General features: G+C 45.2%; 1 protein-coding gene across 1 annotated transcript; it reads right to left on the bottom strand.

The window, feature by feature from the left end:
* Positions 1-300: 300 nt before the first annotated feature.
* Positions 301-21,586, bottom strand: tgfb3 (transforming growth factor, beta 3). The gene is made up of 7 exons (XM_061843491.1): positions 20,848-21,586; positions 13,146-13,309; positions 9,280-9,409; positions 8,237-8,344; positions 4,934-5,078; positions 1,785-1,938; positions 301-986 (listed from the first exon to the last, which is right to left on the bottom strand). The coding sequence occupies exons 1-7, from the start codon at positions 21,191-21,193 to the stop codon at positions 828-830; spliced, it is 1,206 nt and encodes a 401-aa protein (XP_061699475.1). The 5' UTR covers positions 21,194-21,586; the 3' UTR covers positions 301-827.
* Positions 21,587-22,085: the final 499 nt, after the last annotated feature.

Below are 22,085 nucleotides of genomic sequence, written 5' to 3'. Positions count from 1 at the left end.
TAAAATCCGCGCAGACCTCCGCTATGCTCAATACAACACTGGCATGGTGTCAGGAGTTCGGAGCATCCAGGGAGAGATTCTCCCATCGCAAATAATCGATGAATTGATAATTCATTTTTCCCCCCGCAGTCCATGAAGGAAATGTAGCCAAAGGCTCATCCCTGGCTCACGTACAAAAAGAAAGGCTTCAGTTTCATCGGAAATAATCCCTGGAATCGCCATCCCGTTGCAATGCAGAGGTATTAACATCACCATTGAAATACAACTTTGACTAGGTTGGTTTCCAGCATTTTTAACATTTTTTCCTAAAATCATTTTTATTTAATCCTAAATACACAGTGTAGCGCGGCATCGCTTTCCAGCTCGGACATCCAAACGTGTCCTACGTGTCCTGTCATGCTGAGTTCAGTCTCTCTTCTCTCGTGTTTTTTTTTTTCTTTCTTTCTTTTCCACCCTCTCTTGTCCTTAAGAATGCAGTGGTCATTCCAAGACAATTTTTGTTCCGTTCCTCTTTAGATAAAAACAGGATGAGAATACACTGAGGTACAGGCTGTTCAAAAATGCTGGAATATTAAGTAAAACATAAGAAAGATGGTTAAAAAATGACAAAACAAAACAAAGGGTGACGATCATCAAGAGGTCTGTTGGGTTTGATAGCGCAGCCACATCAGTCAAACTGGACCAGATGCTGCCAATGTCTGTGGGGCTTTCAATAGTGAGATGGAGCTAGGACAAGTCTGAAGAACAGGGGCAGCAGACCCTCCCCAAACTCCCCCGGACCGCTCCTGAGTAGTGCAGGAAGGTGTCTCTAAGGTCCCTGAAGGCTCTTAGCTACACTTGCAGGACTTGACCACCATGTTGGACAACTGCTCCACTTTAGGCGAGCGGCCCACGTAGTAGAGGATGGTGAGGGGCTCCAGGTCCTGGGGGACACAGCAGGGTGAGGCAGACGCCTCTGGGTTCAAGGTGTTGTAGAGGCTCAGAAGCTTTAAGTGGAGAGAACAGGCCAGAGAGAAAAACATCAGGTCTTTTGTTTTTTTTTTTTTTCAGTGATTTACAGTCATTTCCGGCCTACAAGCCGTGACTTTTTTTTCACACGCTTTCAACCCTGCGGTTTATGGGGTGATGTGGCTAATCTGTGCATTTTTTTCTAACGGCCGCAAGGGGGCACTCGAGCGGAAAAGGTAAGAAAGACTAGTGGAATATATGTGCCAAGAAAGTGACTTTTACCGGCCCTGTTAGCGCTGCGCTCGCGTGTTGCTGCTGTGTTACTGCCGTGTCTCTGTGATATTTACCGGTAAGCTTTATTTTAACTGGCCCTGTTAGCATTGGTGTTAGCGCTAGCGTGGCATTAGCGTTAGCGCTAGCACTAACGTTAGCACCGCGCGAGTGTTGAAGTCTTTCTGTGTATCATCTTTCTTTGTATACATCTCGTGTTTGCATGTGGATTTCAATGTGGGCCGGGAATCACGGTAGTTTGATCCTGGGTAGTGTTGCCACTTGCCACATTTACCTTGAAAAAGCAATTTAGTCACTTTACTGATTACTTGAGTTTAATGGTAACTTAGTTACATTACCAATTACTTGATGTTCAAATCCCCCGCCAAAGGCGAACGGCATGACAAAAATTGTTGCTGTACCAAAAATAGATATGTTCCAGACTTTCCAGACTTAGTCTATTCTAAGACTCGGAATGGCTAAAATTTGAAATTGTCACAAACTTGAAATGAAACAGCCGGCCCCTGTTTGAGCCCCGAGCTTGTGGTGCGGTGTTGTTGTCTCACCGTGCTGTGTGTGGTGTCAGCGCTGCGTAGGTAAGGACACGGACCAGAGCAGAAATTGGCGTAGTAGCCCTCAGGCTGATGGATCCACCTCCAGCCCAAGTCTTGGCGGAAATTAATATAAAGTGATCGCACACAGCAGTTCTCCTCGTAATTGCTGCAGACAAGGAGGCAAGAGGAGATTAGCGCTCTTTATAACACGGCAGTGTAATTCAACTATTTCCTCCCTGTGGCCTTGCTGCCACAGAAGAGGAAAGTTCACAAATTCCACTCTTAGGTGTGCCCTTATTTTCCCTTCCCAGTTAGCCCAGGTGTCTGTCAGCCCGAAAGAGGATATGGGAGGCGAGGAGATGCTTGGCATGTGAGAGTGGCGAGCATTTTCTAGTAGCTGCAGGGACAGATCCCGACTTGTATCATGTCATCATCGCGTCTCGCTGATTAACACGCGAGATCGTCCCGCATGTCGGCTTGCCGCTCGCGATAAGACGCATGCGGCTCGTCGTAAACGGGGGGACAAAGATGTGGATAATGGCTGAAAATGATAACGTGCGCTTTGTCCAGTAGAGCGTGCGCCGCCAACTCCGTCACTTGTTGCATCACACACACGTCTTGTCTATCTTATCCACAGAAATATATTGTGTTACTATATGAGATCAAGAAATCATATAATTACAATATCATTTTCTTTCATAATCCAGCTAAGACCGCTCTTACTCATAGTGGAGTTGAAATAAGTATTTGACGTCACCATAATTCCAAAGGTGAAATTAAACAAGTTTCACCTGATGTTGGGAACAACCCGAGTAATCCATACATACAAAGAAAGTAGAGCAAATCAACTCAGGAATTAAGTTGTGTGTAATAATGTGAAATGGAAAAGTATTGAACACATGAAAAAGAGGAATGGAGACCCAAAACACCACTGAAGATGTATCACTAATCAAACAACAATTCAACCCCGTGTCAGTGCAAATGACTATCAGGTGGTTCAAATCCGACGGAACAGGTCAAGTTGGAAGTCAAGACACATCTTATGATGGGAGAACTGTCTCAAGACCATTTCAAACTCGACATTGGTTACAGGTGCACATCAAAGCCGCTGAACGTTCCATTAAGCACGGTTGGGGCCATCATACCCAAGCGGAAAGGCCAGCATACCACCATAAACTTGCCTCACTCAGGTCCTCCCCTGACAGAGGAGTACAAAGGACAGTCGGAAGACTTGTCCAAGAGCCAAGGACCACCTGTGCAGTGCTTCAAAAACACCTGGAATTAGCAGGTAGTGCTGTCACAAGGAAAACAGTGAGGAATGCAATCCAGCGTCACGGCCTGCGTGCACGCTCACCACGCAAGACCCCATTTTTGAAGAAAAAAAAAAAAAAGCATGTCAAAGCTCGTTTAACGTTTGCTGAAGAACATTTGGACAAGCAGTTAAATACTGGGAGGATGTAGTCTAGTCTGATGAGAGCAAAATCGAACTGTTTGGATGTCACAATGCACAGCATGTTTGGAGGAGAAATGGCAACGCACATCAGCCCAAAAACACCACACCGACAGTGAAGTTTGGAAGTGGGAACATGATGGTGTGGGGCTGCTTTCCAACAAATGGCACTGGTGAACTTCACATTCGCCCTGCCAAGGCTTTTGTACAAACTGTTACATGCATACCAGTTGGCATGTTCAATACTTTTACCGTGTGTCATATCACATTATTACACTTAATTTCTGACCTTATCCCAACTCCAAAAATATATTTAATCAGAAAAAATGGTGACGTGTTAAATAGTTATTTGACCTGCCTCTCAGCCAAAGTCTGCTGGGAACAGGTCCTGCTCACCTGTGACTAATGAGGACAATTCAATAGAAAATGAAAGGGGAAAATTTTTTGATTCTAATCTCAGAGTCATTGTGATGAATATTGGTTCAGTATTATTATAAATCATATTGTGTTACACGTTAGAATCACAAAAATGCTCAGTCGTGACTTGTGTCTAGAAGACCTCCGCCTGGCGAAGGCCGCATTCTTCTTAAAGCATGCAAAAGTGGGCAGGTCTTGAATGCGGCCTGTGGTTCCTCACTTCCCCTAAAACCTGTGATTCCTCACTGGTGGGTCAGAACCGAAAGTGGGTTGGAGAGCTAGTAAAAAAAAAAAAAAATTACAGGCCATTCTGGATTTTAATACGGGACCACCATGTCGTAAGGTTACTAGCAGGGAGCAATGATCTTGTTTGTGCTATGGTGTGGAAGTATGTTGTCACACAGCATAAGCACTGAAATGACTGTTTTTCATGTGATTGTTTTATATTCATAGCTGAGTGGCACGGTGGCGCATCTGGTAAAGCGTTGGCCTCACAGTTCTGAGGACCCAGGTTCGATCCCAACCCCACCTGTGTAGAGTTTGCCTGTTCTCCCCGTGCTTGCGTGGGTTTCCTCCCACATCCCAAAAACATGCAACATTAATTGGAGACTCTAAATTGCCCCTAGGTGTGATTGTGAGTGCGGCTGTTTGTCTCCATGTGCCCTGCGATTGGCTGGCGACCAGTTCAGGGTGTACCCCGCCTCCTCCCCATTGACAGCTGGGATAGGGTCCAGCATTCCCCGCACCCCTCGTGAGGATAAGCGGCAAAGAAAATGGATGGATGTATATTCATAGCCGAGTCACTGATGGTGTAGTGGTACACACACGCCTGCCTTTGGTGCGGGCAGCGCGGAATCGATTCCCGCTCAGTGATGGTGTCGATATCTGCCCTGCGACTGGCTGGCGACCAGTTCAGGGTGTAGTCCGCCTTTCGCCCGAAGCTAGCTGGGATAGGCTCCAGCTTTCCCGCAACCCTTGTGAGGATAAGCGGCTTGGATAATGACACGACACATATTCATAGCCTCGAAGTATTTTTATAGACATATTTACTGTAAAGACAGAATTTACCCCTCAGTTATAGTGATAGACTATTTCATTATACCACCTCTATAGAAAACGTAGTCCATTGAAAATTGTACAGTGGAATATTTATATTGATACGACATAATTTATGTCCTGGGATCCGCACTTTGAGAACGGCTGCTCGAAAAAGTTCTGCGCTACATTCCCCCAGGATTTGGCCCCCGTAGAGCAAACATGTTGACCCACCCCCGCAGGCGAAAAGTTGACTTACTTGAAGCAGTAATTGGTGTCAAGTGCCCTCTTGCGCCTGCGAGACGAGGAGTGCGCATCCAGCCTGTGGGGGGGCAGCATCATGAGGATGAGATGGGGGTACAGCTGCTCCCTCACGGTGCGGTCGTCAAAGTCTGGCTCCATACCTGCAGGGATGGGGGGGGGGTCAGATGGTCACACGAGAGAAAAAAAAAAGGTGCTCCAGACACAAGACACAACTAATGACGCTGATAATCAACTGTGGGCCTGCGTCCAGACTAGGCTTTCCTTTTCATCCTTTTTGACTAGCAGTCATTCTCCGACTTCCTTCTTTCCGCCGTCTGCTCGTCCGCTCTGCACCTGATGGCTAAAGCAGCAGAAATCTCAGGAGAGACGCCGCTGGTGGATATGTTGGCCCCGCTTTAATTAGGGCCAAACGTCTGAGCGCCATGGCAGCACATTCTTTGCGGCCAAGCCCGTTCCGGAGCGTTCCCAGGACCCCGGGGGCCGGGGGCCCCTCGTGCTAAGTGAGATACCAGGTCGATGCCGTTCCCATGATCCTCGGCCTGCCTTCCTCGCAGGACGGAGAGCCATTATCTTTATCAAAGACGCCGTAATGGTGAGTACTCAAACATTCATTCGTCTGCAAGAGCAGTGAAACGAGAACTTTGTGTCGAATTTCATTTTCAACTACTGGCCTTTGTTAAGGAACGCAGATGGGTCCACTTTGCTTATACTGTATATGTGACACTTAAACTGAGGCGCACCACAGACCCCCCAACCCCCATCACACAGAAACTACCGACCAACAGCAAAACAAATACTGTAATTTCCGGCCTATAAGCCACGACTTTTTTCACACGCTTTCACACCTGCGGTTTATACGGTGATGCGGCTATTTTGTGCATTTTTTCCAACACCTGCAAGGGGGCACTCGAGAGTGAGACCGGTGGAATATATGTGCCGAGGAAGTGATTTTTGCCGGTCTGGGCCTGTTAGCGCTGCGCTAGCGTGTTACTGCCGTGCCTCAGTGATTTTTATGGGGACGTTTTTTTTTAACCGGCCCAGTTAGAGCGGCGCTAGCGTTAGCATGAGTGCGGCCCTAGCGTTAGCATCAGCAGGGCGCTAGCGTTAGCGTTTAAACTCTCTGTGTACTGTCTTTCTTTGTAAATATCTCCTGTTTCAATGTGGGCACTTGCGGTTTTTACACAGCTGCAGCGTATGTATGTACCAAATGGTATTTCCTTTACAAATGTACTGGGTGAGACTTATAAACAGGTGCACTCTGTCGGCCAGGAATTACGGTCATCTTGGTCGGATCAAATGGGTCAACAAACACTGGATCTTTAGACAAATGTAACCATTGCTATGTTATCTTGCAAACTTGAGTATAGTTTTTCTGTTTGCAGGAGAAATAAATCTATAACGCCTCAGGAAACTAACAGAGGATTTTGTGTAAATCAGAAGTAGGCAAAGAGATTTTTATGTTCCAGGTCGTTTATAGAAGAGGTTAAGAAAAAAAAAAAGGGAAGGAAAAAACTTTATCCCGCCATTTTCACAGCACACCCAGGATTGGTCACGAGCCACTCGCAGGACACATACATATAAACCACCAACCACATTTTTATACCTATGAACAATTGCGAGTATTGTATGAATCTAACATGCCCGTTTTGGGGATGTGGGAGGAAGTACCTGGAATACGGGGAGAACACCACTAAATTGAGAATTACTGAGAACCTGCTGAGCACTCAATCACAGTGCTGCCTAAAACTTTAAATTCAATCATAAACAAATTTTCATTTCTAATGGTACAGTATTTCCCCGCCCCGCTGTCTCTGTGTGCCCTGTGATTGGCTGGCAACCAATTCAGGGTGCAACCTGCCTTCTGCCCGTTGGCGGCTGGGATAGGCTCCAGCACTCCCGCGACTCTTGTGAGAATAAGCGGCAAAGAAAATGGATGGATGGTATGGTATTTGTCTTCATTAGTTTCTTTGTGATAAATTGACTTGATTATTCCATAGAATGTTAAATATACAGTGTATATGCACACTATCTTTTATTTTAAATGTTTTAATCGTGTTATTTAAAAGTGATCAATGAAGCAATGCATAAGATACATTTACAAAAAAATGAACATTTGAATTAACCAATATGAGGGAAAAATGGCTTCCTTAATGCAATGCAATATTTGATGTACTGTATGTACTGTAAATGCTTGGTGGACCCTGCTGTAAATGAAAATGAAATTTAGAATTCCGTATTCATACTTTTATCTGGATCTTTTTGATTAGGTGATACCGAGAGGACAGTTGAAGATTTTTCTCGTTTGTTTGTCTGTCAGTTAGCTAGATGAGGTCAAAAAGTAGATTTAAAAAAAATAATAATTCTAATATTGACAACATGTGGAGCACTTATGCATGGCGCAATGGAAAACAAAATCTAGAGCAGAGCTACTTAACATTGTGGCAACTTTTTTCCATTAACTTCAGTCGCGATTGCCAATACTGATGTCAAAATAAAACATTCACTTTTCCCCAAATTTGTTCTTGTTCAAGATATGACGAGATTTTATTTTGAAGAGCGTGATCAGTGTATTTTATTTTATTTTTTTTCCCCTATGAAGTTACTTGAGGGAGACATATTATTGGAAAATGAGCTTTTAATGTTTACAAATAATAGTGTCTGCCCACCCATTATCCAATGTGAAATCAATTAGTTTGTCGTTAGTGCGCCGCGATTGGCAGTCGACCAGTCTAGGGTCTACCCGCCTCTTGCCCAAAGTCAGCTGGGATAGGCTCCAGCACACTTGAGACCCTGATCAAGATAAGCGTTAGTACAGAAGATGGATGGATAGTTAAACTGGAGAGGTGAAAAACTACATTCAAACCCAAAAGGTAAGGAGAGCTGCACTGAGTTCTGTTTGATGCAAAGGTTAGCATGAAATCAACTATGTTAGCCCCCCAAAAAAACGTCCCTTATGTGGTGACATTTTCAACGTGGAGGGTGGGAAGCATATTTGTGTCCATAAAATTAAGCATAATTATGAGATGACAACTCATTAATAGTTGACTGATATTGCAGAACAGTGGTGGAGTGGTTAGCACATTTGCCACGCAATTATGAGATTTCGGGTTTGATACTTCTACGGACACTTGGGCAGGTTTTTCTGTGGCTACTCTGGCTTTTTTTTTTTTTTTTTCAAAACCTGGCGAGAACCATCCTTAGAATTATTATTTGTTGCCCTGTGATTGACACGCAACCCTTTCCAGTGCGATGGATCTACCGTGACACCAAAAGACATCAAGCGCGGCCGCAGTCTCACCTTTGAACTTGACCTCCAGCACCTCGTTAGCGTTCTCGATAATGTCCCCGTTGGGCTTGAAGGTGTGACACGGACAGTGCACGCTGATCTCCAGACCAAGGTTGGTCTCTGAGGGGAAACAGGAAAAAAAAAAAAAAACATAAGATGGATGCATAAATTAGCACCAATAGATTTGTAGTGCTGTTTATTAATAACACAATTCATGCATCTTTGTCTCTCAAGCTGTCTTCACAGACCAATGGAAAGCGCCTCATTATGTTATTGCAGTACACCGGTGGGCTCTGTGATCGGAAGTGACGGGATTGTGCATTCACACAACAGCAGACCGGTATGAATGAATGAATATGAATTTGACGTGTTGGGGTAAAGAATTGCAGGTATTTAACTGTTATTACAATTGTATAAAGAGTGTTACGGGGTTTATTATTAAGTAGTTGGGATCGTTTGTGCAATTGTGTTTGTACAGTTTGAAGGGCAATGCATGTAAATTGTGGAACTCCAATCACTTCAATAAGGCAGTTTATGTTTTTACTATTATGTAATAGCTATATTTTTATTTATATTTGCTTTGGGTTCTAGCAACGAGGCTCTAAAAGTACAATTTGAATCGTTACCATCATTTGATTTTTCCCACAGTGCTTTAAACAATATCGCTGTTCACATTACATTTGCATTGGACCACGTTGAAATGAGTGTATTTATCGCATCTTTACCATTATGGACGAAAATTTGAAATCGTTGAGAACATTCTGAAAATACCACTTCAAGGCTGACTGTTTCAGAACGGGAGTCTTTTACGCAAGCTATAAAACGACAGCGACATTTTAAAAAAATGCTAACAAGTGTTAAATGTCTTTAATGTTATTAATCAAATTACATGAAAACGACCCATATACTGTATTTATACACCATACTGTACATACTATATCTGCTCTTTTGGTTAGCATTTCATTCCCTTGTCGTGGTGTCGTACAAAGGCAAAGTCTAAGCTAATCTCATGAACTGGTGAAGGAGAGAATTTGGCCCGCCCCGCCCCCACTCACGTCTGTACATGAGCCACTCCCTCACGGTCTCCGTAACGTCAAAAGAGACCCACTCGGACGTCCCCTTGGTCAGGACGTTCTTGCCCCCGATGTAGCGCTGCTTGGCTTTGGGGTCGTCTTTCTGGAGGATCTGCAAGGAAGGATGAAAATGTGACCCAGCTGCATAAACTCTCTCTTTTTACACACACACACACACACACACACCACACACACACACACACACACACACACACACACACACACACACACACACACACAGAAGCAGAGCTGTCTGTCTGAGCCAGACTCTCCGGGATGCCTTGGGCCAAATGTCTAACTCTTCATGGAAAAAGTGACTGGCTGTGTTGATATCCCCATTTTTTGCAAGTTAATGCCTGCGCGTTACCCTCTTGCCAATGGGAACCTGGCCGGCCCTCGCATCGGCAGCTCGTGCACGAGCGGCGGTGCCACACGGCCCACGGGGCAGCGTCGTACTACGGCAGAAGCTGTCCGCCGCCTTAGCCCGTGAGCCGCCCTGAGGAGGGAAGTGGATTTGCCACCTCCAATGAGCTCCCTCCAATGTCCCTAAAGTCCAACGCCTGATGCACTTTAACCTTTGGTTGAACGCAGACAGAACAGTAAAGTACAGCCAGCACGCTCACGCTGGTGCTGCTGCTGTCCACAGCTCCCTACTAGACTCTCACATGCAGACTTGATGACATCACATGGCACCCCACCAGGCCCCACCTCTTAAAGGCAAATGCAAGTCTCTAACATACACTTGAATATCTACAGCATCCATCCATCCAATTTCCTTTGCCGCATATCCTCACAAGGGTCGCGGGGATTGCCGGAGCCTATCCCAGCTGTCAACGTGCAGGAGGCGGGGTACACCCTAAACTGGTTGCTAGCCAATCGCAGGGCACATCCAGACAAACAGCCGCACTCACAATCAGACCCAGGGGCAATTTCGAGTGTCCAATTAATGTTTTTTGGGATGTGGGAGGAAACCGGAGTGCCCGGAGAAAACATGCAAACTCCACACAGGCGGGGCCAGGATTGAACCCGGGACCTCAAAACTGTGAGGTCAACTCTTGACCAGCTGAGCCACCATCCTTTTTTTCAAATATGTTTGTGTTTTTAAAAAGAAAAAGTGTTTTAATGAGTCTAAGTGGATCTTAAAAGTTTTGAAAGTATGTGGGAGGGGTTAAATAAAAAAAAAAATTATTGGGATGGGTCTGGAATGCATCCCCCACAATAATTGAGGGTTTCCAAAAGTACCGTTATACACGTGTTATTGTGTTTATGGTTAAATTTTGTTTATATTTGTAGAAACACATTAAAAGGGGTTAGAATGAGAGTGCTGTGATTGTATGCTGAACATTGTGGTTGACGTCTTTTAACACATGATAGTTAAGATTTTTTTAAAATGTATACATCAATGTAAAACATTCGCTGCAGTTAATATGACTTTTTTCATGCTAGCACTTCAACGCTGGAACTATTTCCATAACTTCCTATGAGAAAATTTGCTTTGCAATCCAAACTGATCACAGGTCAACCAACATCCCGGAACAGATTGTGTTTCATCTTGGAGGTCATTAGTGTGAACCACTCGGCCTAACTAGGTCTCCGAACAATGTCAGAATCTAATCTGACTTCCTGTGGGAATGAGGGTCCGGGGGCTGCCAGTATCGGGCTTCTGCCAACCAGCTCTGGCGTGAAGAGTGCGTGGGCGAATGAGTGACAAGCTCCATTTACTCCACCCCCCCACCCCCCGGGGGGTGACCCCGTCTCTATCTCCTGGCGGGCCCCTGGAAACAATCTGCCGGGCTGACAGTGCGCGTTCGGAGCTGGCCCGGAGGGCTGCCTCGGAGGCGGGACGGACTCTGGAGACGCTCGTCTCCCCGGCAGGAAACGTCGGAACCCGATCATTATTTCGAGTCTCTCATGGGAGATTAATAAGGAAAATCTTTGACGCTTGACAAACATGCCACAAAAACATGTGTACGGTGAACCCCTGTTTATCGCGGGGGGACGTGTTCCAGACCCACCCACCCTGTAAATTGAGCATACTATACTTTAGTCTATGCATTTAAAGTTTTTTAAAAAAGTATATTTGTGTCTGTCACTCTCAGTTCTCCAAATAACAGGTAAAGCGTGCTTGCTTCTAGTTGTTTACATCCATCCATCATCCAAGCCGCTTATCCTCACAAGGGTCACGGGAGACCCAGACCCTATCCCAGCTAGCTTCGGGAAAAAGGTGGACTACACCCTGAACTGGTCGCCAGTCAGTCGCAGGGCAGATTATCGACACCATCACTGAGCGGGAATCGATCCCCGTGCTGTCTGCACCAAAGTCAGGCGTGTGTACCGCTACACCATCAGTAACTCTTAAGTGTTTACAATAAAACGTTAAACAAAAGAGAATTAAATCACAAAGAATATATTTAAACACGAAAATGTTTCACCAAACTGCATAACGTGATTTAAGGAAAGTCATTTTAATTCAATGCTAACATATGCTACATTGTGATATGCCATAGATGGGCTAACGGAAATGAATGCAGACGTTACAGTAAATGTGACTGTACCGCACATGGAGCAGCTACGCATACAAAGAGCGCATACAAGGATACTCACAGGCATATGCAGTAGCGCCTCGGTTTTCGAACACAATCCGTTAGGCCGGTTGAAAACCGAAACGTTTGAAAACCAAAGCGTGTTTTCCCATTACAATGAATAGAAAATGAAATAATGCGTTCCATGCCTAAAAAGGTTTTTTTTTAAAGCCTTTTTTAGCTTTTCTTGATAATAAACTGCTGAGTAGAAATCAATGTATAGTTTAAATACTTCGGTGGGGATGACTGGCCCATTTTTAACGAAGAAAGAATCTAATGTAGACCGTTTATGCCGTCTCTTGAGCACCTTCCTGAAGTGGCTCATAACAGTGTCATTGAAATTTTTGCAGTGCTCTGCAACATTCTGCTTTGTTAGGGTGATGGAGTTCTACAAAATTATGAACGTCGTTCTATTTAGCGCAGATCGCTTTAGTATGGGCACTTGCGACATCCTTCCTGCCTTCAGCCTCATCGGAATAAGAGGCTACTTTTCGACTTCCTCCAAGATCTGTGGCCTCTGCTTGGTCAACACGGTTGCTCCTTTAGCAACGTCACTTGCTTTGAGGGCATCCTTTTGTTTCAGAATGGTGCTGATTGTCGTTTTCACCATGCCATACTTCTTCGATAGCTCAGAAACGCGCACACCAGATTTGTATTCAGCTATGAAATCCTTATTCAAGTCAACAGTTCACGCACCACTTTCCTTTTTTCAGCACCAGCAGTTCCACTTGGCTTATTTGGAGCCACGATCGGGGGTTAATATTGCTCAATCGGAAGAAAAAAAAAGTCACTACCCATTTTCGTTCGAAATCCAGGGCAAAAAAATAATTCAAAAACCGATTTGTACGAAAACAGAGATGTTCTAAAACCGAGGTACCACTGTACTCTACTGTATTCTTTCTGCTCTGTGACAGCAACGAGTAGTACTAGAATTTAGTTGTGCAACTTCTCCGCCTCTCTTATCTCCTAATTACGCAATGAGCGAATAGTAAAAATGTGAATGGCAAATTGCAACTAAGTGGGGGATCAATGCACAAATAAAAAAACAATTGGTGCAAGGTCAGCAATGTAGCTGGGCAGCAAATGATGAATTTGAGATAGCAGGGCAACACTGGACTTGATATCTTTGATCTTTAGCGCTAATAAAGATAACACCAAGTCAATTAAACAAGGATGGAGTTGGAGATCCCGCTCGCCGGCCCGTGGTGTCGTCCCGCTGGCCCGTGCGGCGGAGCAAGTGGGCACGAGCGAGTCGACTTTACGTACCTGGTAGAGCTCGATCCGTTGCTCGCTCTTCTTGGCGGCGGCGTTGGGGATCCGCAGGGCTCGGAACTCGGCCCGGAACAAGTTGGTGGAGTTCTTCTCCATGGCGGAGACGTTGAAGCGGAACACTTTGGAGGTGATTCCCTTCGGGCAGTAGAGGAGGTCATCTGCAGGTAAAATGGAAAAAGCATGACTCAACTGTAGCTTTTTATGTGGGACTCCCATGGATAAATGTTACTCTTGGCAGAATGCTTGAAAACATAAATTCACTTCTTACCTCATTGGGTATATTATTAAAAGCTATTTTCCGCAGATATTTTTACAGGGATGAACATATTTATCTTGTGATGATTTACATGACTTTTCAGAAAGACTTTCTCAGATGTGGCCTTTTTTTTTTTTTTTTTAATTCCGTACGGCTTCCGTTCAGCCAGTGCCGTTCATTATGGGGATTGTCAGCACTTAGGGCTTGAATCACCGATCACTTCCACCGCTCAAGTATTGATCCTTGTCTACGCTTTTGCGTAACTTTACTTAAAGCGTGACTCAGCCAAAACAACTCCTTGTTGCTTTTGAGCAAGTTATATTATGCATGTTTAAGGCATTATCCATAATGGTAAAAGGGAAGTAACAAATATCTGTTTTTTTTTTTTTTTTTTAACCAAATGGAAAAATGCATTCATCCATTTTTTTTTTTAATAGGACTTGTCCTCCTTCGAGTCACTGGCGAGTTGGAGCTATTGGCTGGGTACATCCTGGACTGGTCACCAGCCAGTCACAGTCAAATATCTTTTTGAACGTCTACCGCATATGCGTCAAACTCGAGGCCCGGGGGCCAGATCCGGCCTGCCGCACGAATTGATCTGGCCCGCAAAGGCAAATCATGTATATCAACTTCCATGATTTTTGTGATAATCTGTAACAAAATTTCAAATAGTCATATAAATAAAGTTGAGCTATTGCAAGCATTTTTATGTTATCAAACGATAGTTGAAAAACCCATTCCGCTTGATTTCTGATTCCAAAACCAGTTCGTAAATTTCATGTGTAAATATGATGAGGCGAAAGATTTTCATGGATTCAAAGTCCTAACGGCCCTCTGAGGAAATCATCACTACAATGTAAGCCGTGACAAAAATGAGTTTGACACCCCTGGTCTACCGTGTTGCCCATAAGAGTTTGTGCACAGATGTGGCTCAACTTGCCCAAATCATTTTGCCCTTTTTACACAGCAAATTAGTCAAGAATGAATTCACAGCAACTTTGTTGCGCCCATGTTGTACATGTGATTCACTATTCACACATACTGCGACAATATTGAATGTACAATCAATTTCACAGAATGATTAATATAAGCACGTACGGGTGACAAGAGGAAAGTCGAGAGGAATTGCGCAAAGTAGTAGGCATAACAATCAGAAGGCATCCCTTTGAACTCTCAAATTCATAATTTTTTTTTCAATGATCTCCACCACTAGTACTAGAATTAGTACTTTGGTAATTCTTCTTTTGAAACTTTGCACCGTGTTGACCTTAAAGTCCACCACTCTGTCCATCTTGCCTCTTACCAAAGTGCTAAAAGGTCCATTTTAGGCCCACTGACAACATAACATGCAACCGAATGCATTCCATGGCTGGATTGATAATGAAAACCACACGACCAAAAGGTACTCAGACAGAAGTTCAAATACTGTATATCCCAAGAAGCCGAGGAACTTGGGCTCAGGGATAAGAGGACCCAGCTGTGGACTAGGACGATATCCCAACAATGAGTGAGCAAGAACGCCACTGACTGCACGTGCTCTGCAAGCGCCATCATTTGTCAGACCGGCGCACGCACGTTTTGTAAGATAGCATTTCTTCTTCTTCTTTTCCTTTATTCGTTGGTCTTCCTCTCCCTCTTTTACCTGGCAGCTCCATCCTCAGCACCCTTCTACCAACTCTCTCGCCTCTGTACATGTCCAAACCATCGAAGTCTGCGCTCTCGAATCTTGTCTCCAAAACATCCACCTTTGGCTGTCCCTCTAATGAGCTCATTTCTAATCCTATCCAACCTGCTCACTCCGAGCGAGAACCTCAACATCTTCATTTCTGCCACCTCAAGTTCTGCTTCCTGTTGTTTCTTCAGTGCCACAGTCTCTAATCCGTACATCACCACTGTTTTATAAACGTTGCCCTTCATCCTCGTGGAGACTCTTCTGTCACATAGAACACACCAGACACCTTCCGCCAACTGTTCCACCCCGCATGGACCAGTTTCTTCACTTCCTTCCTTGTATTTGAAGTCGTCCACCTTCGCTATCTCTTCTCCCTGGAGCTTCACTCCTCCTCCTCCGCCCTTGTCATTCACGCACATATATTCTGTTTTACTTCGGCTAATCTTCATTGCTCTCCTTTCCAGTGCGTGCCTCCATCTTTCTAATTGTTCCTCCGGCTGTTCCCTGCTTTCACTGCAGATCACAATATCATCTGCGAACATCATGGTTCACGGGGGAATCCAGTCTAACCTCGTCTGTCAGCCTATCCATGACTACTGCAAACAGGAAGGGGCTCAGCGTGGATCCCTGATGCAGTCCCACCTCCACCTTAAATTCTTCTGGCACACCTCACCGCTAATCCACTGCCCTCACACATGTCCTGTACTGTTCTAACATATTTCTCCGCCACACCGGACTAGCGCATGCAGTACCATAGTTCCTCTCTTGGTAAAACAGCATTTAGCGGGATATAAACGTCCGCATTGTGCTTCTATCCGAAAGGCTTCCTGTTGCACCCGAGGCTCGCCCTTCTTTTCACCAAATCGACGTATAGTTTTATTTTAACGGGCTAAGCACACGCGGCGTGGAGCTAAACAAGCGCATAGCAAACATTTTACGAGCCGAGTGGAAACAGTCATTTACAGCCAAGCTGTGGCTAATTTATTACCCCCAGCTTCAACTCTATTAGAAGCTTAGCGAGGCTATCCCACCCTCAGCTGATTCCCCACCTTGAGCTGTTTTCGTACAATGGAAACTCACAAATGCAGCTGTGTATATTTGTCATCGTGCAAACCTCTCCAATTACTTCATTTGAACCGTAATCCTGCTTCAGCGTCCTCCCAGCCATTATCTGATATTTCCACAAATGTTCTCCTATTTATAGTCGACCTTTTCAGCATTCATCCCGGGCCGTATATCTGCCCGGTGTTTCCACGCAGTCCACAAGGAGCGAACCCTCAGTAGCCCTTTGCTCTACTCGCTCATTGCCTCCACGCACCACCCCCGCTCGAACCCCCACTGAAGGCGGAAAGCCCCCCCAACCCCCCGCCCACCTTTTTTTTTTTTTCGAAAAGGAGATTTGAAATTCTAATCAAGTCTTTGGTTTCCTTTTGGATGACCTCATTTTCCCCATTGCAGCACTTATAGGTGGATTTCACATTACGGCTTATTTTTGCCAAGGGTCTGAAAGGTAATTTGTTCCATGTTGGCAAACGGAGGGGATAGCTTACATAATTAAAATGAAGTGTATTTACTAAATTTTATGACCCAATATTTGAATGAGTCACATGCTGAGGCAAACCTCTGATGCAAAGTATGTGAAGCAACCGCTTTTACAGTGGAACCGCCGAAGTTGAAGGCCCCCGAAATTTGTATAATTTGGAGTTCAACCAACAATTTCTGGGGGGGGGGGGGGAATGGGCTTCCAAAGTCAAACAAAACTTGGAGTTAAACATGATACATCAGCAAATCTTCTGAGACTTCAGTTTGCTGATAATCGAAAATATAACTCCGCTTGTTGAGCGTTTTCTTGAGGTGAGGAATATGAATAGTGGCAAAGAGGAAAAGTGCAGCATCGAAGTAGAAATGAACGAATCACATTAATTTGATCAAGCGGTTGGTAATGTGAATATACTGTACTTGTAAACTACATAACACTATGATGCCCAACAACTTTAGCATTCACAAGCACCCGTCCGGATGGACTTTACTCGGCTTTGAGCAAAATGCCTGCTCTAGAAGTTCTTCATCACTGGCAGTGGTAGCAGGCCTTCCTCCGTGTGGTTTGTCAAGAACGGATCCTGTTGCGAAAAAACTTTCCGTGGATAGCATAAATTATACTCCGTGTTTGGAGCAGCGCAACGCTCATAAAGCTTCTCAAACTGCAGTCGGTGACAGAAAAACGTCTTGCCAGGCAGCAGTTTTGTCAGTCATGTGGCGAGCCATTAGCAAGGTGTCAAATCTTGATGACTTGACACGTGAAACAAAATTGAAAAAAATGGAGTGGAATGCAGCACAGGGAGTCCTCGGTCTACACCTGAGATTTGTTCCTACAGTAGCGACTTAACTTGACTTTCGACTTAAGTCAGATTCCACCATTCAAGTCAAAATACTGTGTAAAATGCAAATACATTGAAATATACAAGATGATGGATGTACTTAGCATTACTGCTGAGAGGCGGATGGAGAAGAAGAAGGGGAGGCAGTGCTTAGCCATTGCCAAGGAACCTGGTCCTCAATCCTCTCCATCTCGACAAGTATCAAAGAAATTTGATAGAACCGAAATAGGAACGGAACCCTTCAAATGCGCTAAAATACGGACTTTGTCTTTAATAACTGTCACCACGGTCGACCGATTGAAGCCTTGCTGGTGTTACTGTCCCTCCTTTCTCCAATCTTTTTATCATCTTCAGCTTCGTTTCCAAGGTCATGGATTTTCTTTTGGCTGCAGAAGGATTGCTAAAAGACGCAGCTTTCTCCTTTGGGGGCGATAATGTCAAAAACAAGGGCGAAAAATACAGGAAGACGCTCCCCGCGCACAAACACGGACAAGAATTAGCCAGACAAAATGGCGGAAGTCAAAGCGTCTTAGGTCGAGATCGTCTTAACTCGAGGACTTCCTGTAAATGGTGACTTTGTTGGGGCACCCTATGCCAGCCATCCTGAACGGGAGAGGAGTTTTACTTTATTTTCGTTTTATTAAAAAGTGGTTAACCTCAGCTAACACTCATGAGGACTAAGTGTGCTAAAATGGCTCCCATTGTGATACCGAATCGATTTTTTTCAACTTTAGAGGTTCCGCTTCAAGTGTGACTATTGATTCATTGGCAATTTGTTGCATTCAAATTGAATTTTGTGTTGTTTCACAGTGGAAAAGAGAGCTGGGGGCTGCTTTAGGAACAGACTAATGCTGATCCTCCTCCTCCTCCTCTCTTCTGTCTCATATCAGATTTGAGAAAAAAAAAAAAGGACTTGGGAATCTCCTCTCTTTTCCCCTGTCGCCTGGAGGATTGTCTGTGATGTCACTCTCTCCAGAGCTTTTGCAGGAGTAAACAAGGGAAAGAGGAAGCACGAGGCTGCAGGTGCACGCCAGCTGCTGAAGTGCCTTGACCTAATAAAAAAGTGCAGATGTGATTATCCACTCTGTTACACAACTTCCAGTTGTAAAAAAAAATAAATTAAAAAAAAAAAAATCAGATGCACTTGCGTTAAGCCCTTGTGAAAAGACCCAAATAAGATGCTTGTGCTCACGCAAGACACTGGGTCAGCATTTATTTATTTTTTTTATGTTTGAACAGTAAAATGGTGTCAGTGACAATCTGCATATTTGTGTATTACTTTAAAGAGTTTCCCTGTAAATAGCAAATATTTGACATTGGTATTCTTGGCTACGGGGGGAAAAAAAACACTCCGGGAAGAATGAGAGAAAAAGGCTCTGCTCAAGTTTTTAACAGGGCGTGAAAAACTTGACTATATTCCCACATGCTCCCACCTTCCAAAAAAGAGCGAATGTAAAAGTCATTATATCCTGTGGGAATGAAAATGAACGGAATTATCAAGGTGACAAACGTTACGTTCCCGCAGGGCCAAACATGCCTTGCTTTCTTCAAAATGATATCATGGAAAAGAGAAGAGAAATTACTATTTAATGTATGTTGGCTCAGTTTGGGATTCTATATGTATCGCGGAGATGCTGTACAGGGGGTTCCAGGAGTAAATCAAGCTCACAAGATCACATCCGGGTATGACAATTCGCCATCGGGGTGCCCGCTTTTTGGACCTGTGTTTGTTTTGGAAGCTGTGCTCGTTACCGCTGACCAGTGGATGAAGCTCGGACTTGAGTGTTTGGAAGGTCAGGATCATTCGGCGGGAACCTGCGACGCGGATTCGGTTCAGGACTCAAAAAGGCTCGGCCTGGCACGGGCACCTGTTGGTCCGCGCTGAACCCGGGCGACAGCGCCCCTGCCGCTTTCAGAAACAAACTCCGTCTGGAGGGTCACGCGGTGGACTTCTGTTCCTGACTGTCGGGAACAATAAACCGGGGCGCCTTTTGCACAGGAAATACCAGCGCGGATGAACAAGGGAACGGGATGAAAACGCTGGGATCACTTCGGCGACTTAGTGCGGCAAGATGAACGGGAGCGAGAAACTTTCGAAAGGAGGATGAAAAATATTAGGATACTGGCAGCCTGAAAATGGAAATGAGGTATTGGAGTAGGCAATGGATAGTAGAAAGCTAACTGCCTGAGAACCCCCCCCCCCCCCATTTAGGAATGTGTCAGAATTAAGCTGGAGTTCCCATGGCTTTAGAGTGAGGTATGTATGAGGAATGGTCCTCATTCCAATTAGACTGTTTACTTTGGTCTCCCCTTTTGCGCACGTGTAAAAACTGCTCAAACAGATGAGAGCATTTTAATACGCGCACTTGAGCCCACAATTATTCATATGCTGGCCACATTTTCATTCGGTGAATGGATATCCTCCGACTCGAAATGGCAAAAGACTTTAGAAAGTTGAATTAAATATCCTGTTCTCCTGGTCAGGGTTGAGGGATGCCGGAGCCCATTCCAGGTGACGACACCCTGGACTGGTCACCAGTCAGTCATGGGGCAGACATAAACTGTGTGGTGACTGAGCTCACCCTGCCGACACCAAAGTCAGACGATTGAACTACTATTGTAACATAGAGTCATTAAAAAAATGACAGTCGTATCTTCAGAAAGCGGTGCGATTGGTTGGCGACCAGTCCAGGGTGTACCCCGCCTCTCCCTCAATGTCAATTCCGACTGATTTTTTTTATTTTGAATGAACTGCTAACACACTTTTCCATCATTTGCCTCGTTCTAATCATCTATCATCGTCCAATTTCCGTGGAACTTGTCCTCATTTAAGTGCTGGGTGAGCTGGAACTGATCCCAGCTGACTTTGGGCGAGAGGCACGATAGACCTTGTATTGTCAATCGCTGGGCACATAAAACAACAAATGTTTCCCGACGTTTATTGAGACAAGACGCTACACTATTTGACTATAGAAAACTAACATGAAAAAAAGTCACAAAATGTGCTTTATGTGGTCGAATCAAAGAGCATTTCATTGTTCTGCCTGCAGCTATGTTCTGAGCATAGAAAAACATTACTTTGTCATAATTCAACAATAAGTCTACAGTCTTCATTGTACCCAGCATGGATGTTTTGGGATTTTTTTCTTTTTTTTGTGAAGATAAGATTGTCTGCGACCATTGTGAGGATAAGCGGTGAAGAAAATGGATGCATGGAAGATAAGATTGGCACTGGACCCCTGCGCTGCCCATTATCAATTCAACACACGAGAATTCAACCTAAGTCCAAATTTGACTGACTTGCAATTGTTTGGTTACAAGGACAACAATGGTCCACATACAGGAGGCTCGCACGCGCAAGGACAAGGTTCGAAATCCAGTGAAACTTACTGTTTTCAGGCGGCCCATTGATCATGTTGAACTTGTAAATCTCTTTCGCGTAGTACTCGGTCTCCGTGTTATCCTGTCCACAGCTCTGCTGCCGGTTCCGCCCCAGCTCCTCGATCAGCTCCTTGGTGCTGTTGTAGAGGGCCAGCACCTGGAAGGGGACCTGGCTCGGACCCGTGATCTGGGGCGGGCTGGTCAGCCGGAGTTTGCTGAGGATCTGTCCGCGCACCGCCTCCACTCTCTTCTTCCTGATGTGGTCAATGTCCACGGTGGTGCAAGTGGAGAGCGACAGCACCATCGTCACGCAAGTGGAGAGCAGGAGCAACAGAAGCGCTTTGCCCAGATTCATAGTTTCACGCTCGCTCTGCTCGCAGCCGCCCAGGTATGGAAGAAGGAAACAAGCGCAGCCCACAGAAATCCCTTCCCTGTTTTCATTCACGTCGTGAGCGAGTTCGGCTCCTGGATGAGTCCCATGATGTCGAGCGCTAGGTCATCTTTGCAAAGTGCGCCGTTGCGAGACTGCGGATCCTTGCCATGCTTGCCGAAGAAATTTCAAACGACGCGTCCCGGCTTCATCGCACGCTGTGCCCCGCGCGGGTCACTCTCGCCATTGTTGTCCGCCGCCTCCGCCGCGTCCTTCCAACCCGGCCCGAGCGGGCGATGCAGCGCTCAGCAGACCTGAGCCTCCAGCGCAGTGCACCGAGCGCCGCGCTCACTCCGAGCTTTATACTCTCCGGGCGTGACGATCGCTGAGGGAGGGGCGGCTCAGCGACAATTTAGGGACTGATCGCAATCAGCGTCGGAGCGTGCATTTGGACTCGCTTGACTTCATCCGCCCCGCAACAACGCAACTCCAGAAAGCGCAATGGCTTGTAAATGCAACAATACAGCAGCAGTTCGGAATAAATAGGCCTATATGAAACATCCCGTATGCACCAGAGGTGCTGATTATTAAGTGTACCAATATCAGAGTGTGACTGGAAGTTTTGCTCTCACCAACCGACCAGAAGATGGAAAAGCGCTCATTCTCTAATTTAGTTGAAATCAACCAACCACCGCGTCATGACAGAGCGGGTGAGAACATTTTCCAATCCCACAAAAAAATAAAGAAAAACAAAATCACCACAAATGGACGGAGACGGACAATGTTTACCTTCTTCAACTATCTATGACAGCGACATGTTGTGACAGCCAGAACAAATAAACCACAGGTGTCAAACTCAACGGCCGGGGGCCATTTC

This window comes from Syngnathoides biaculeatus, chromosome 15 (assembly GCF_019802595.1).
Source record: "Syngnathoides biaculeatus isolate LvHL_M chromosome 15, ASM1980259v1, whole genome shotgun sequence".
Taxonomy (NCBI): Eukaryota; Metazoa; Chordata; class Actinopteri; order Syngnathiformes; family Syngnathidae; genus Syngnathoides; species Syngnathoides biaculeatus.
Note: the sequence above shows the minus strand (reverse complement) of the source record. Positions and strands in the feature narration are given on the sequence as shown.